Source organism: Poromitra crassiceps (assembly GCF_964638095.1).
Source record: "Poromitra crassiceps genome assembly, chromosome: 12".
In the NCBI taxonomy this organism is placed as follows: domain Eukaryota; kingdom Metazoa; phylum Chordata; class Actinopteri; order Beryciformes; family Melamphaidae; genus Poromitra; species Poromitra crassiceps.
Window position 1 is genome coordinate 39,833,638 of NC_139632.1, and position 18,374 is coordinate 39,852,011.

General features: G+C 45.5%; 1 protein-coding gene across 1 annotated transcript; it reads right to left on the bottom strand.

Annotated features, from left to right (window-relative positions):
* Positions 1–454: 454 nt before the first annotated feature.
* On the bottom strand, positions 455–18,064 carry LOC310786606 (eukaryotic initiation factor 4A-II-like). The gene is made up of 11 exons (XM_083647835.1): positions 17,963–18,064; positions 17,263–17,332; positions 14,873–15,005; positions 13,697–13,857; positions 9,331–9,499; positions 8,255–8,364; positions 5,856–5,999; positions 3,337–3,474; positions 2,355–2,444; positions 1,598–1,677; positions 455–1,240 (listed from the first exon to the last, which is right to left on the bottom strand). The coding sequence occupies exons 1-11, from the start codon at positions 17,989–17,991 to the stop codon at positions 1,096–1,098; spliced, it is 1,269 nt and encodes a 422-aa protein (XP_083503961.1). The 5' UTR covers positions 17,992–18,064; the 3' UTR covers positions 455–1,095.
* Positions 18,065–18,374: the final 310 nt, after the last annotated feature.

Sequence of the window (18,374 nt, forward strand, 5' to 3'; positions counted from 1 at the left end):
GCCTACACTACGTGATCATTTTCTCCTCCCATCTTTTCATTAGAATCTAATACCTGATGCACCTTTAGTCAGTAGGGAAGTCACAGCTTATTGCATTTATCACCTTTTCCATCATGAATCCCTCATTTTAACCAGTTTGTTCTTAACGGTTCCTTCTACCGGTCTAGCCACATTTCAGGTGTGTATCAATGTTCCCTCTCTTCAGAAGCCCTGGGCCATTACTGTACTTTCTGCCAGCTGACGAGCTGTTAAGAAGAGCACCGATCAATTATGGCATGATCCTCCTTTCTAATTGTTCTAAAAGGGTAAAAAGTTTGGCTTCCACTATAGTGGAGATATATTCCTGTAAAATGACCCATTTATAAAACGCCACAGAAGCTGTGTGTTTTTCAGCATGCAGTCACAGTATACGCACTCAGTAGCTTCCATCCTGAGACAAGTAAAAATAAACACGTTACCACAGTCCTTTTATTTTCAAACCAGTCCAATACAATTCAAAGTCAGCGGAGAGCTATACTACTGTGGAGACGCTATTCAGAGGAAAACACTTGGTCCCCTTTTAAATGCAAAAAAGATTAAATAGGTTAAACACATTGCACACGGAAAAAAAAAAATCGAAGTGTATCTAAGAAAGTGCTGAATACTGGGAGGCCATTTTACATCTGACCCCTTGATCCTATAGAGTAGCCTTATGTACGTCAGCTTCACGTAGTGGGCTGACTTCATGCAGCACTTATACCTCTTAGTCCATAAGTAGGTTATCAAACGGTAGAGAATATCTAATACATACGCCTGTATGGGCCTAGGAAAACAATACCTAAGAAAGAAGCACCCGTGAGAGCCCATCATCCTGTCTCCTTGTGAGAAACGAGGGGAGTGAGAACCACAAATATAACTCCGCAACCTTCGCTCAGACAGCATCTGAAATCCCGATCCGCTTTCAGCATTTCAGACCAAGTGATTCGATAACTTTCGCTTTCGATAAAAATAAGCACAATGCTCGTGTTTTATTCTGCAAAAAACAGCGCGCACCGCATTCAAAAGGAATCAAACTAAAAAAAACACGCCGGCCTGTCGAGTCGAGTCGATAAGAGCCTAAATCAGATCCGCCACATTCATCGGCATCTCCTGAACGGATGTGTTGTAAAAGGTCTCGATGTCGCGGAGGACTCGCTTGTCCTCCTCGGTGACAAAGTTGATGGCCACGCCCTTTCTGCCGAAACGGCCGCCACGTCCAATCCTGTCAGAGGAAGGGAAGGATGAAGAAAGTCACTCGCAAGAGAGTTACAGAGGAAATGAAGAAGAGTGTAGTTTACTGCATCATCACAGGTTTGTTCTCATCCGAAGATAATTCTGCGTCGATATTTTCTGTCAGTGTTTAAAATGGACAAGGCAAATAACACTTTATTCACATGCTATTCCAATGGCCAGGTAATACTGTACAAGTGGGAAATGGAAAAAAACAATTACAATTATTTTTAAATGTGTTAACTAGGGAACTGAGCCTTTACTCACTTTCCCCCTTTTTAAAATTCAACTCTAACCAAAGCGCATAAATCAGTGGTTATTTCATCTTAGTTGTACCGTCTCTTCCTACCTGTGGATGTAGTTCTCCCGGTTGGTGGGGAGGTCATAGTTAATGACCAAAGACACCTGCTGCACATCAATGCCACGAGCCTGCAGACAGACGGACACAACATTAGAATAAATAAATACTATACAAAATGCCCTAACGGCGACGTGCTTCAGAGGCACAGTGAGCTAGCCTGGTAAGCCACCCTGATCACGTGAACTCAAATTCTGTTTCGTTCTGCAGATCGGTCTGGTCGCCAGCCCGCCCACAGCGATGTCAGAAATGACAAAGTGCACAGGCCAATCAGGGACCTGCCTCTGTAGTTGACAACGTAACTGGCCAATCAGGGCTGGCACAACAGTAAGGGCAGCTCCCAAAGCAACGAGCGGTAACGTTAATTTAACGTGAGTAGAGTAGAACAGCCATAAGTGCAGTTATTGGAAAAGACGTTTTCAGCGTTCTTCCGAGTGGATTTGGATTTGATTTGGCACGCTGATTGGCTGGAGGAGTTGTTTGTCAAGGCAAGTTCTCCCGCCCACTGGAATCACTGTGGGCCAGACTGATCGACAGAACCAAACAATGTGAGATCATGTGATCAGTATGGTTTTACCATGCTAACTTAAACAGTGAGCCTCAGTGGATGTGAGAATGCCGTGTGTGTGTGTGTGTGTGTGTGTGTGTGTGTGTGTGTGTGTGTGTGTGTGTGTGTGTGTGTGAGCGTGCGTTTGTGTGAGCATGCGCGCTTGTGTGTGTGTGTGTGTGTGTGTGTGTGTGTGCATACCAGCAGATCAGTAGTGATGAGCACTCTGCTGGATCCGGATCTGAACTCTCTCATGATCACATCTCTCTCCTTCTGGTCCATGTCTCCATGCTGGGACAGCAGCACAAGCAGCAATGAGCAGGATTCCACATGTCGAGCAAAGGCACCAACACTGACAATGTCCCCCTGGGGCCAGCCATACTATGATCGCATCAACTCAAGAGTGATTTCTAACTGTTAACTTGAGAGCATAAATACTACAGCAGGTCAACCTTACAAGAACGTGGTTGGCAAGAGATATTTGATTGCAAGTTGACCAGTAAATGCAGCAGTGTATCATTCATGTTCATAAATGGCCAGAGGGAAAATCTAGACAGATATCTTAAAGTAAAAAAATATATTGTCAATAATTACAATATACTTTTTTTTTACATAGACGTTTTCCCCACGTTTATCTTGGAGCACTAGCTGCTAACCCTGCAATTTAAATGCATTTCCCATTTGGTAGAAAATCCAGTTTCCAGTTATATCTGGGTATCTGCAAGTTTCATAAAGTTTTGACAGTTGGAATGCCAGTTACAGTGAAATGTAAGATAGATTTACGGTACAAATTAAATAAATATGATAATGACAACTGCAGATCTATGATCCTATACGGTATATCTGTATGACATGGCTGATTTATCACCAGACAGACTAAACAGCAAACCAAGAAACCACAACATTTTTTAAAACCTGTCAAATTCAGGTTTAGAGTTGGAAGGCTATATTTTGACCTTTTAAGTCAGACCTTCGAAGCCCCGCCCACTCCACAGAGTTGAGTACTAGCTAGGTGAAGTCAAAGCAAGTGATCAGATTGGAGAAAAGACAATGTGCTTGAGCGTGATACTGCTTTGAAATACGCTGTCAAATATGATGACCGAGGGAAGGAGAGTGAGACTGACGGGGTTTAAAAATGAAGTGGCCCAAGTGCAGCATTACTTTGAAAGCAGTCATCTCTCACCAAGGCGGAGACAGTGAAGTCCCTGGCGTGCATCTTCTCCGTCAGCCAGTCCACCTTCCTCCGGGTGTTGAGGAAGATGACGGCCTGGGTGATGGTCAACGTCTCGTACAGATCACACAGAGTGTCCAGCTTCCACTCCTTTAACAAGGAGAGAGAGAGATACGCAGATAGTGTTTCCATCATTACCAAGTCAGAGTGCCTCCATGACCTAAAACATTTGAATCCCTCCTGGTTTGCTACTGTTCTTGATGAACGAATGGGTGAACCAAGCAGGAAAAATACACTCTGAAGGTAAAAAGAGTGGATATGGAGCAGCTCCCAATATTTACTGACTACACTTGCCACGTTTCAACCCAGACAGTAGGTCTTCATCAGGCAAAAGACAAACAAACACGCACAAACATTCACACCTGGAAGCTGACTAGTACAACCAGTCTGATTTCCTGGCCACTGAGCAGTTCTACTGGAGCGGTTGGGGTTTTTAACGGCCCTTGAGCGCTTACAAAAGAGCTGCTTTTTCACTTTCACCACCCAGATTTATCCTGCCGTTTCCAGGGATTGAACCAATGACCTTCTTCTGGTCACAAGCTCGCTTTTCTAACCTTTAGGCCATCACTGCCAAAATGGAAGGCAACATACCTTTTAGCAATGAGACGATGGTAGCTGGCAGCTTTCCAGCAGGGCTCGAGACTCACAACGTCCCCTCGTCCCGGGGATGATAAATTATGTATTTGGGACAAACAGAAATCCTCCGCGGGGTAGGTGGTTATTCATTTCCCCCAGAGTGCATCACTCTATATATGGAAGTGTATAGCATAGCCAGCCCCTCTACCCCCTGACGAAGGCCTTGTGCTGAAACACTGGTCAATTGATATCAAACAGTCGAGAGAAGAGCATGGCTACGTTTCTTTTCTAAATTGATATATGCCATTCTTTTAGGGCCATATGAAAGCCTTTTTAGTTTTTCCCAATTTATTCTTTTTTCCCCGCCCTTTTTTCATTTTAATTTTAGTTTAGGGGTTAGGATTGATATTTTGTTGTTGTTTTGATGACTTGGCTCTCTCAGACAGCCTCTTCGACATGTTTCTCAAAGTCAAAACCAATTTTACAATCATTAAATCATTTAGGTTACTACAATAATGAAGTCTACTTTTGATTTTGATAATTAGGCCTACTTTTATCAATTTCAGACAAATTATAGAAAATTCTACAATATCTCATGTTCTACAGTTGATTCAATTTTTATTAACAAATTCCATGATTCTGTCTGTTTTTTCCATTTTGCGGAAATCATCATCACTGTATTGCAACACCTCCGTCTCATCTTTGTGTGAGTTAACAGTAGGACTACGTGATTCAACACCTCCAGTGTTTCCCATACATAAAGGAATTTGTGGCGGGCCGCCACAAAAGGATTTTGACCGCCACAAGAAGATGATTCTGGCCAATACTTCTGTTATAGCATTTCAGTCTGGAATATGGAATATCTTTCAATAATCTATGATTTAGCTGCTAAATTGTCAAATACCGCCATCTGCTCGCTACCCAGGCACTTATGTATGTACTTAACCTAACTAACTTAACCTAACTAACTATCCGGTGTACACAACATTGTCAGCCTAAACTCCGGCTGACACCCCAAAAACCTACAATCCGCTACAGAAAAATGTATATTGTTTGTTTATTAACTGGCCCCTCGCCTTCTATCATGTCACGAAAGTGGCAAAGCAAGTTGAGTATCCCTGACCTATAGGGAGAAATTTTGTTTGTCATTGTAAACCCACAGCACAGTAATGATGACATGTTCTTCATAGATCTAGCCTTTTAATTTTCCTCTTATGCTTTCTCAAAGTACACCAAATTCATGCATTTTACTTTAAAATGTTTAAAGAAAATCTTGCGGGGGGGCATGCCCCCACACCCCCCTAGGGGGTCTGCGGTCCCCCACCACAAATACTCAAAATCCTGTGGGAAACACTGACATCCGTCTCATCTTTGTGTGAGTTAACAGTAGGACTACGTGATTCAACACCTCTGTCTCATCTTTGTGTGAGTTAACAGTAGGACTATGTGATTTAACACCTCTGTCTCATCTTTGTGTGAGTTAACAGTAGGACTACGTGATTCAACACCTCTGTCTCATCTTTGTGTGAGTTAACAGTAGGACTACGTGATTTAACACCTCCGTCTCATCTTTGTGTGAGTTAACAGTAGGACTATGTGATTTAACACCTCCGTCTCATCTTTGTGTGAGTTAACAGTAGGACTATGTGATTTAACACCTCTGTCTCATCTTTGTGTGAGTTAACAGTAGGACTATGTGATTTAACACCTCTGTCTCATCTTTGTGTGAGTTAACAGTAGGACTATGTGATTTAACACCTCCGTCTCATCTTTGTGTGAGTTAACAGTAGGACTGCGTGACTCCCTCCAGGCATTGGTTTTCTCTTAACAACCCATCCTCCACTCCCTCTTGTACCATCTGTCATCCCTCCATCCATCCATCCTCGCTCTCTCACCTCTCGTTCAACGCTGATGTAGAACTGCTTGATTCCCTCCAAGGTCAGTTCTTCCTTCTTGACCAGGATCTGAATCGGCCTTCTCATGAACTTCACGGTCACCTCCAGCACCTCGGCAGGCATGGTGGCCGACAGCAGCACCACCTAGTGGACAGACGGTCTTTACTAGGATTGACAAATGACTAGCGGGTGTCTAACGTCAACAACACTCTACATTTGTGTGCCTCAGGAAATAAATCGGTAGCAAGATCTGTGGACAATTATTGACCAAAATCATCTTATGACATCACTGATGATGTCATAGACACTGATGATATCATAGGCATTGTGACATCATTGTGATGTCATCAGTGGGTGATGTCATCAGTGATGCAAAGTTGGGCAATTGTGCGCACTGATGATGCCATAGGCATTGTGACATCAGTGATGTCACTTGTGCAATAGGCATTGTGACATCAGTGATGTCACTTGTGCAATTGTGATTTTTAGTTACATTCACTGATGACATCACAATGATGTCACAATATGTATGACAGCATCAGTGATGCAAAGTGCAAACAGTGCAGCAGACATCCCTCAACAGAAGTGGAACCCAAAACGGCACGCAAATTGGACTGGACAAAGCCAGATATAGGGCCCGCATGTGCTGGCCAAAAACTGCCACAGCCAGAAATTGGGGGAGAGGGGGGGGGAGGATTCCTTGCCAGTTTGAGCCTTGGGGAAGAACATACAAGTGGACCATAGTAATATAATTCAGATGAGAAGTATTGTATTTTCTTAAGGATCATATACCGGGGTTTTAGTCCATTTACTACACTGCACACGTACTTTACATTACTACCGACCATTTTCCAAAGCATGCCATACATTTTTAGATTTTGGAATATTTACTCTTTTTTTTTTTTACTTGATTTAATTCTGTTATGTTCAGGTGATAAATCTACCTTCAAATTGTTCTGCTGCTCCAGCTAGCCCAAGGTTAAGAAGCCATGGAGTGAACCTTTGAAGTTATAGTTTGTAAAACAATCTTTTCTTTGGGGGACTATTTTCTGGCAAAGACATACATTCTGTGTGGGTGTTCTCTGCATGGAAAGCAAGTTGATTTTTGTACTGTACTAAAATGATTGGAAATGTATTCAAGTCAAGCGAGTGTATCTATATCACAACGCAAGCATGTCTCAAAGAGCCTTTACATGCATATCATTATCATATACATAATATATCATCCTTTCTACTGTGGGAGGAAACTGCAGCACCTGGGGGCAACTCACACAAACAACGGAGAACATGGAGATTCCAAGCATCTAAAAACGTTATGTCTTGGAAAATGGTCGGTAGTAAATTAAACCAGATGTGAATTTTTAGCCAACTGAAACATGCAAAAACACCAGTATGGTCCCTTAAGCAAGATAGTAACAAAAGAGTAACCCTACAAACCCACAAGCCTGGGGTGTGCTCTCATACGCCAACCTTGTTTTTTTCTGATTTCCCCACCATTTTCTCCCCATCAGGGGAGAGTCGTAGACTAGCACCATGCTTCCTCCGACACATGCGCAGTTGCCAGCCGCTTCTCTTCACCCGACAACGGGGAGCTTCACCGGCAGGATGTAGCACGTGGGAGGATCACGCTATTCCCAACAGTGCCCTTGCACCCCGAACAGGCGCCCCGACCGACCAGAGGAGGCGCTAGTGCAGCGACCAGGGCACATACCCCTAATCCGGCTTCCCACCCACAGACACAGCCAATCGTGCCTGTATGGGTGGCCGACCAAGCCGGAGGTAACACGGGGGGGCGAACCTGCGACCCTCGTGTTAGTAGGCAGGGAATCTACCGCTACACTACCCGGACGCCCACCAACCTTTAGTTATTAATCCATGAACAATAAACACAAGCACAGATGGCAGAGGGCCGGGAAGTGTGCCAACTCTCTGCTGTTGGCATCAAAAATACAACAGCACCAAACCAGGCAGGTCCTGAGACATTGTGTGCCAATTAAAATACCCTCACGTTTCCTCAAATATGACACGTTGTTAAAAATTCATTTTGGCTATTGTCACTGATGACTTTTTTGGTTACTGCTCTTTCATAATGTAACTTAATTGACTTGTAGACAATTTCCCAATTCTCTTCTGATTTTGTATTCTATGACTATTCCAGATCTCCCCTGTCCTGACCGAATGTGGAGAAGCTAAAAAGGCAAGCAGGTAGCTGGGATTAAGGGCAATTTTTTCAGATGGAAATGCACTGTATGCAATCCCCAACTTCTCTCATGCACCCACTAACCAAACAAACACCTGTTCTACTGTCCAATGCAACTAAAGGAGGAAGGAAGACACACACACACACACACACACACACACACACACACAGCAGCAGCTTGAGTGAAGCTCAAACTCACTTGGATGTTGGATGTTAATTTTTGAAAGATCTCATAGATCTGATCCTTGAATCCTCGACTCAACATCTCATCGGCTTCATCCAAGACAAACATCTTGATGCGCTTAGGGGCTGAGGAACAGAATGAGAGGTCACCAGCTTGACTCAGATCTCCTCACCGACACCTCAATTACAAACAGTCGACACACACATCAACCTTGATGCAACAGCACTTTCATAATGCATAGACAAAGTCGATGTTTAGACAAAATAATGTTTTACCAAGATGCAAATAGTATTATTGCATTTAGGCTTTCAGTGACTTGTCTTCAGTAAACCCTTTTGTCTGCGATAAAATGGAAGTGGCGGCCATACTGTTTCCGGTCATATCTCTGTGAACATTTTAGAAGCCAAAATATCGCTTCTTGTCAACAAATCGACCAACAGATATCAAAGCTGATGGGCTTTATGGAAAGAGCGCGACTCGAACTGGTTAAAAGTTACTATCGTGGCGTTTTGAGCCTGCTGAAGATTTAGTTAGCAAACGTAGCTAATGACTAACAGCTAGCTAACGGCAGAGGGCATTTACTGTAAATATTGTATTATCTATCATAGGTAACTCGTCACACCATTATAATGTCTGATGTCATCGCCCATTTTTACCAACAGTTTTAATGCAAAATCTCTTTTAAATTTAAACACAATTGAACTGAAAAGCAAAGGAAAAAATATATAAATAAATAGCCTAACTAAAATGAATACTATAATTTTTTTATCTCAATTATCTTGTTTTCATAATTGTGGGAAGCCAATATTGAAATTGAGATTAAAATGTGATTAATTGCACAGCCCTAGTTTGTAATGACTGGAAAAAATAAATAAATAAAATCAATCTTCAAAATCTGATTATATTGTCTATGTATGCATGCAGCAGACTCATGTACCACATGTCAATTTCCATGACCTTCAATGTCAGAGGCAAATATATATGACTTTTGGCAGAACAGCCAAACAACCAGTACAGGAAGAGGGTAACACCTGCGATACATTTTTAACGTGTGCTAGTGTGCGATGCCGTTTCAGTGGTTCCCTACTCACAGATATAACCCCTGTTGAGCATATCGTAGACCCTTCCAGGAGTGCCCACGATGATGTGCGGCGCCTCGGCGTGGAGCTTCTGCATCTCGTTGCGGACGTTGGTGCCTCCGATGCAGGCGTGGCAGGTGGCTCCCATGTAATCGCCCAGGGCCAGGACCACCTTCTGAATCTACCAGACACAGACAGGACAATAGAGTAACCACAGGGATGACGTATTTTTGTAGTTGGAAGGCGGAATGGGGATTTTGCTTAAATGCATAAAATAAGGTCTGTGGTTAACAAAAGTTTATGGGAGGAGTAATTTGGGTTCAGCAAGGATAATATTCACAAATGTGAATCACTTTTATGACTTTTGGAACATAAATGCATTTTTAACACGATTTTTAGAAAACACTTCAAAGGGCATAAAAGTGATTCACGTTCACAAAGATTATCCTGCTGAACCCAAATGACCACAGCCATAAACTTTTGTTAAGCATCTTATTTTATGCATTTAAGTGAAATGCCCATTAAAAAAAAAACATTGACTTTCCCCCGTAAGATCACAGACACAGAGGCAGGAATCAACGGCAGAAAAAGCGGAAAGAGTATATCTTCAACACACAAGTATCGCAAACACTGAAAATCTTAGTCAAATGAATGCCTCGCAGCAGGAGTGTGAGTGTGTGTGTGTTTGGTGTGTTGCACAAACTGGCTTGCAGGCTAGTTAAATGACCAACTCATTTCAACCTGTTCCCATCAGTGTTGTGTCAAGTCATCTTTCTAGCTGATCCACACAAAATACCTTTTATTTTGAAAGGGGCAGAAGGGGAAAGAGTCTACTAGATGAATCGATATGCGGAAGCAGAGTTAATAGATACACCCCACTGCAGGCTCCACCAATAAATAAATATGCACTTATGACATCACTGATGAGTGACATCACTTCCGGGACAAGAATCGCAGAGCCCACTTGCTCCCTTTTAGTTATTGATGATGATGATGATTTATGTTTTTACTGCGCACAAAAAGAATGCTGAGCTGGTACAAACCATAGACACAAACTAGGCAGACAATTATTATAGTACGGTAGGTTATAATTACCTGCTTTTGAAAGTATGTGTGTCACTTTTTTTTTAATGAAAGCATCATAGCCGATTGCTATACTGTCAGGACGAACACATTTTCATGCTGAAAATTGACGCTCTGTGACTCTTGAGCTTGGAGACGTGCATCGGACGCAACATGAACTCCATTCCATTGACTTCAAAGGAAATATTTGAAATCCCTCCATTGTGGATGGCACTGATGGAAGCAGGACTTTGTGGCCTACCTGCTGTGTGGGCTCTCTGTGACCTACCTGCTGTGTGAGCTCTCTGTGGCCTACCTGCTGTGCGAGCTCTCTGTGACCTACCTGCTGTATGAGCTCTCTGGGGCCTACCTGCTGTATGAGCTCTCTCTCTGGCCTACCTGCTGTATGAGCTCTCTGTGACCTACCTGCTGTATGAGCTCTCTGTGACCTACCTGCTGTGTGAGCTCTCTGTGGCCTACCTGCTGTGTGAGCTCTCTGTGACCTACCTGCTGTGTGAGCTCTCTGTGGCCTACCTGCTGTGTGAGCTCTCTGTGACCTACCTGCTGTGTGAGCTCTCTGTGGCCTACCTGCTGTGCGAGCTCTCTCTCTGGCCTACCTGCTGTGTGAGCTCTCTCTCTGGCCTACCTGCTGTGTGAGCTCTCTGTGACCTACCTGCTGTGTGAGCTCTCTGGGGCCTACCTGCTGTATGAGCTCTCTGTGGCCTACCTGCTGTGTGAGCTCTCTGTGACCTACCTGCTGTGTGAGCTCTCTGTGGCCTACCTGCTGTGTGAGCTCTCTGTGACCTACCTGCTGTGTGAGCTCTCTCTGTGGCCTACCTGCTGTGTGAGCTCTCTGGGGCCTACCTGCTGTGTGAGCTCTCTCTCTGGCCTACCTGCTGTGTGAGCTCTCTGTGACCTACCTGCTGTGTGAGCTCTCTGTGGCCTACCTGCTGTGTGAGCTCTCTGTGACCTACCTGCTGTGTGAGCTCTCTGTGACCTACCTGCTGTGTGAGCTCTCTCTGTGGCCTACCTGCTGTGTGAGCTCTCTGGGGCCTACCTGCTGTGTGAGCTCTCTCTCTGGCCTACCTGCTGTGTGAGCTCTCTGTGACCTACCTGCTGTGTGAGCTCTCTGTGGCCTACCTGCTGTGTGAGCTCTCTGTGACCTACCTGCTGTGTGAGCTCTCTCTGTGGCCTACCTGCTGTGTGAGCTCTCTCTGGCCTACCTGCTGTGTGAGCTCTCTGTGGCCTACCTGCTGTGTGAGCTCTCTGTGGCCTACCTGCTGTGTGAGCTCTATGTGACCTACCTGCTGTGTGAGCTCTCTGTGGCCTACCTGCTGTGTGAGCTCTCTGTGGCCTACCTGCTGTGTGAGCTCTCTGTGGCCTACCTGCTGGGTGAGCTCTCTGTGACCTACCTGCTGTGTGAGCTCTCTCTGTGACCTACCTGCTGTGTGAGCTCTCTGTGGCCTGCCTGCTGTGTGAGCTCTCTGTGACCTACCTGCTGTGTGAGCTCTCTGTGGCCTACCTGCTGTGTGAGCTCTCTGTGGCCTACCTGCTGCTGTGTGAGCTCTCTGTGGCCTACCTGCTGTGTGAGCTCTCTCTGTGGCCTACCTGCTGTGTGAGCTCTCTCTGTGACCTACCTGCTGTGTGAGCTCTCTCTGTGGCCTACCTGCTGTGTGAGCTCTCTGTGACCTACCTGCTGTGTGAGCTCTCTGTGGCCTACCTGCTGTGTGAGCTCTCTGTGGCCTACCTGCTGTGTGAGCTCTCTGTGGCCTACCTGCTGTGTGAGCTCTCTGTGGCCTACCTGCTGTGTGAGCTCTCTGTGGCCTACCTGCTGTGTGAGCTCTCTCTGTGGCCTACCTGCTGTGTGAGCTCTCTGGGGCCTACCTGCTGTGTGAGCTCTCTGTGGCCTACCTGCTGTGTGAGCTCTCTGTGGCCTACCTGCTGTGTGAGCTCTCTCTGTGGCCTACCTGCTGTGTGAGCTCTCTGTGGCCTACCTGCTGTGTGAGCTCTCTGTGGCCTACCTGCTGTGTGAGCTCTCTGGGGCCTACCTGCTGTGTGAGCTCTCTGTGGCCTACCTGCTGTGTGAGCTCTCTGTGACCTACCTGCTGTGTGAGCTCTCTGTGACCTACCTGCTGTGTGAGCTCTCTGGGGCCTACCTGCTGTGTGAGCTCTCTCTGTGACCTACCTGCTGTGTGAGCTCTCTCTGTGGCCTACCTGCTGTGTGAGCTCCCTGTGGCCTACCTGCTGTGTGAGCTCTCTGTGGCCTACCTGCTGTGTGAGCTCTCTGTGACCTACTTGCTGTGTGAGCTCTCTGTGACCTACCTGCTGTGTGAGCTCTCTGGGGCCTACCTGCTGTGTGAGCTCTCTGTGGCCTACCTGCTGTGTGAGCTCTCTCTGTGACCTACCTGCTGTGTGAGCTCTCTCTGTGGCCTACCTGCTGTGTGAGCTCTCTGTGGCCTACCTGCTGTGTGAGCTCTCTGTGACCTACCTGCTGTGTGAGCTCTCTCTGTGGCCTACCTGCTGTGTGAGCTCTCTCTGGCCTACCTGCTGTGTGAGCTCTCTCTGTGGCCTACCTGCTGTGTGAGCTCTCTGTGACCTACCTGCTGTGTGAGCTCTCTGTGGCCTACCTGCTGTGTGAGCTCTCTGTGGCCTACCTGCTGTGTGAGCTCTCTCTGTGGCCTACCTGCTGTGTGAGCTCTCTCTGTGGCCTACCTGCTGTGTGAGCTCTCTGGGGCCTACCTGCTGTGTGAGCTCTCTGTGGCCTACCTGCTGTGTGAGCTCTCTGTGGCCTACCTGCTGTGTGAGCCCTCTGGGGCCTACCTGCTGTGTGAGCTCTCTGTGGCCTACCTGCTGTGTGAGCTCTCTGTGGCCTACCTGCTGTGTGAGCTCTCTGTGACCTACCTGCTGTGTGAGCTCTCTGTGGCCTACCTGCTGTGCGAGCTCTCTCTCTGGCCTACCTGCTGTGTGAGCTCTCTGTGGCCTACCTGCTGTGTGAGCTCTCTGTGGCCTACCTGCTGTGTGAGCTCTCTCTGTGGCCTACCTGCTGTGTGAGCTCTGTCTGTGGCCTACCTGCTGTGTGAGCTCTCTGTGGCCTACCTGCTGTGTGAGCTCTCTGTGGCCTACCTGCTGTGTGAGCTCTCTCTGTGGCCTACCTGCTGTGTGAGCTCTCTCTGTTGCCTACCTGCTGTGTGAGCTCTCTCTGTGGCCTACCTGCTGTGTGAGCTCTCTGTGGCCTACCTGCTGTGTGAGCTCTCTGGCCTACCTGCTGTGTGAGCTCTCTCTGGCCTACCTGCTGTGCGAGCTCTCTCTGGCCTACCTGCTGTGCGAGCTCCCTGGTAGGAGCGAGGACCAGGGCCTGAGTGCTGGATTCCTTCTCTTTATCCTTGGAATCACTGATCTCCAGCTGCTGCAGGATGGAGATGGCAAAGGTTGCCGTCTTCCCCGTTCCTGATTGGGCCTGGGCGATGACATCGAGGCCTGGGGGCGGGGTCAGGAGAAGAGGTCAGGAAAAGATAGGTGTGACAATGATGACAACAACCATCGATGTGTGAACAGCTGCTCAAACGGCAGTACTCTCGCCAACTTTCTCACCTTAGCATTTAGCAAAAGTCCTATACGTTGCAAGTTAAAAACAAAAACACTGCTCTGATATTCCTAAAACGTGCTATTCTTGTAAAGCAGATAAAACATTATAATGCTCTAGTGGAGCCAGTTGTTGACGTTTAATGCCCTGTTATTCTTGATCTATTACTTCTGAAACATGCTTAAATTCCTCTGCTTTCCATCCCAATACAAGCTCATTTATACATCCCTACAGTACAACGTTTCCCACAGGATTTAGTTGAGATTGTGGTGGGTGGCCCGGACCCCGGACCCGGAAGAACATTTTGTACAGTTTAAAGTTAAATGCATCAATCTGGTGCACTTTGAGAGCGAAAATTATTTACAAATTAGAGATTATAATGAGACAAATTAAGACTATGGCGGCCCACCATAGTTAGGTAATTAATAGGGATGGGCATCGAATTTCGAATAATCGTTGTTATTATCAAGATCGACTTTTATTATTGAAAGTCGAAATTCGTTTATTGAAAAAAAAAAAAAAAATTGTGAGTGAAATGTTGCATTGTGTCTCCCCTGATTCTAAGTATAGTCGAATCGCTTGGTTTGAGCAAGTAAAATTATTTTTATAAGCAACCTCTCCCTCTTCATGGGATTTCATCTGCCATTCATTTTTCCATAAACCTTGCTTAAAATGCTTATAAAAAATGTTTTACTTGCTCAAACCAAGCGATTCGACTATACTTAGAATCAGGGGAGACAATGCAACATTTCACTAAAAAAAGAAAAAATAATAAAAAAAAAGAAAAAAGAAAATCGAATTTCGATTAAAAGTCGACTTTGGCCAGCGAATTTCGAATAGTGTTTTTGCTAGAAATGCCCATCCCTAGTAATTAATGAGAAACAGTGCAGCAACACATGTTACTCTAACCTTTAATGCATGGAATGATCGCCCTTTGCTGGATGGCGGATGGCTTCTCAAAACCGTAGGCATAGATTCCTCTGAGAAGAGTCTCTCTCAGGTCCATGTCGTCAAAGTTCTCTGTGATCTCGGTCCAGTTGCTCTGAACAGCACAGAAATACACAAAGAGCTTCAATCCTGTGTTAAGGTGATCGATCAATAGTCTGTGTCATGGTATTATCGGGTGGAATTTGTGTGCGCGTGCACTGGTGCACTGTGAGCTAACCACTACAAATACAGTCTTTTCCAGGAAGTTACAACTAATGGGAATTTGATCTAAAAACACAAGAAGAAACGTTAGTGCTTTTTCAATTGATTGTTAAATAGCTGTAGTACGTTATGAGAATCAGCTAACAAGGTCAACAACAACAAAAAGACAAAAGACATTTTTCATTTTATTTGGACTTTTGGGAAGACTTAAAAGGGTGGGGGGGGGTTCATAACCTGTCAAGCCACTTGTATGTTATTATGTATCCTCTACTAGTAAGGGAACAGTTCGTTCTAAAAAGCCTGGTTGTCATGTTATGTACAGAAGCAGAGCCACTGCCTTAAGGATCCACTCCCAGTCCCATCCCCGCCTTTACAGCCACGACTCCATTGCCTCGTATATCTGCTTTCTTGTACTGTACATACCAAGCAAATATACACATCAGAGGGACTTGTTCTGCTTGTAATTTACAAGGTAAAATAACAGACTAACATTACAGTACCATGGATCACTGTTGAGATGTTCACCTAAATGACTAAATTAGATTGAATATATCAGTGGCTCAAGGCTCAAGTCTCAAAACTTGTGGAGATCATTTAGGCATTATTAAACTCACCTTATTTCCACATTCTGAAGGTTTCGGTAGGTTCAGATGGAACAACCTTAACATGTCGGAATCCTAGTTTGCATCAAAAAGTGAGCGGTTATTGTTTTAGGAGACAACGTTTGAGGAGAATCGGCTAGTTGTCTGGGACCTGACACCCGACGCATGCACACTGGCATCATTTCGTCTTCTACAGACAGTAGCCACAGCACCCGAACAGCAAAGATAGTCCGAAAGATGCCAGATGTAACACATTGCTCAACAAAAAGGCCCACAAGGGTAGAATCAGCGGAAACTTTTAACATGCCCAGGACCTCTAAATTAATTCGCTTTTCCAGCAGGATCACCAAATGATGCCAGTGTGCATGCGTCAGGCATCGTGTCCCAGACAACTAGCCGATACTCGTCAAGCTTTGTCGTTTAAAACAATAACCACTGACCTTGAGAAGCTACTAGGATTCTCATATGTTCAGGTTGTTCCATCTGACCCTACTGAAACCTTCAGAATGCAGAAATAAGGAGAGTTTAATGCCTGATACAGATTTCCACAGGTTTTATGGTCATAAGGAAAGAGGGATCCATTCTCTTGAGAATTGAGCCTGGGGGTAATTGTAGGCCTAACAGTCAAGGTCCTTACACATCGGGAGCATTTTTTTCGTGCGATTAATTCGCACGTCAATAATATTTTCCGAACCTACTGTATATCAGTCAATGCAACCGTGCATACCAACGGCGAAGTTTCGCTGAGCGTTATTGCGGCGTTTATTTTTTCGAACCACGGTCGATTTTTCAGAAATTCGCTTCCGACGTGTACACATCTGTGGCTGTAATTGACAGGTGGGTCAAAACTCTCATCCCAATTTCGTGCCGTAAATTCGCATCGCTTTTGATGTGTAAGGACTCTTACAAGCATGTTTGACTAGTCAGCCTACGGGCACTGGGGTCTCCTAATGGACCCTTTTCACAGTGGCCATTTTGTGTCGAAAAGGCAGGATAAACACAGGTGCAAGCAAAACAGTAATGAGGGTTTCCAACTTCCAATCATGGAAGTTGGAAACGCTCATTACTGTGCAAGCTGTTTTGCTTGCACCTGCTTTTTCAACACCTAATGGCCACTGTGAAAAGGGCCTATGGCAGGGTTACCAGTAACAGACTATACAGGTTTGCACCTCAGGGCTCCATTCCCCCCAACTTACACCAGCCATTTCTTATGTACAGTAAACTGTGTGTGTGTGTGTGTGTGTGTGTGTGTGTGTGTGTGTGTGTGTGTGTGTGTGTGTGTGTGTGTGTGTGTGTGTGTGTGCGTGCGTGCGTGCGTGCGTGCGTGCGTGCACGGGCAGAGGGCAGGACTGCCCAGACCAGGAAACAGGCAAGGCACTGGCCACATTTGGAGGAGGTGCCGTTTCCTTTATCCATAGACTCAGACTAGATATCATTATTCTGAAATTGTCCATTGTTTATGCATCTATTATTGTTTGTGTTCAAGGATTTCATGTCTAAATGTGAACACAAATAAAGATATTGAAGTGTGTGTGCGTGTTGACTCGCCTCAATGACACCATCAGGCTCCATCCCATCAGGGCCGTCTCCATGGCCTCCATGGTCGGTTTCTCTAGAGCTGATCAAGAAAAGACAGGTAGAACAAGGCTTGAAGAAATTAACGCAAACCAGCACAGAGCAGGTTTTTCCAACTGATTTGAGCACAGGGTGGCTAACGCTACCTCTCAAAATATCAAGTAACGTTAGGACAGTCAATATGTAACGTTTACAGCTACATTTGGTAATGACTAGAGAACTAATGCGTTTGTCATAGTAAATGACGTTATTGAGTTGGTGTGACGTCTTGCCTCTTGTATCAACAACAGACGAGACGTTTTAGTGGCCATAAAGCTAAACTGCTACTGGCTAGCTAGACATAACGTTAACTGCTCTGACCCTTTTTGACAGCCATAATGTAAAACATGTGTCAACACAAGAGATTTGTTTTTCTCTGAGAACCTGGCCAGATCGCCTGAGTCGTGGTATGCACAGACTGGCAGATTTGAGAATAACGTTACAAAACCCACCCAAAAATCACACACGCATAACGTAACGTTAGCATAGCTAAGCTAGCCAGGACTCTGTCTGCTCCGTTAAACGTCAGGCAAACTGACAGCTATAAATTATAGGCCGCTCAGAGCCCAGAGCTCACTGTAACTAAATAACACCGCAGCACTGCTGTTTGACTGCGAAGCGGGGGTGTTTTTACCTATTGTAGTCCGCAGTATCGCCTGACATGATCCGACCGAAGCTTCACACCTCGATTGAAAAGGAACGCATACTGCGCATGCGTCTCAGCACAGGCAGCCGGATCTACTGCTTCCGTTGAGTGAATGTGGGAAGGTGGGGAAACATACCACCACCACTGCAACAAAACATCTGTTATTATGATGATAAAACGTGTCACTTTATGCAACCAGTTTTATCCATGAGGCACCAGAGCATCCGCAATCCGCATGCGATACTGAGTACTATATACAGCAGCGGAGGGATATTGCAGCGAGGAATGAAGCTGTGAAGGGGTTTCCTAAAACTCACAGGGCAGCCTGAGGATACAGAGAATGGGAATGATGGAGATAGAATAGAAGATGCCCTACCCTACCCTACTCCAGTGTACACAC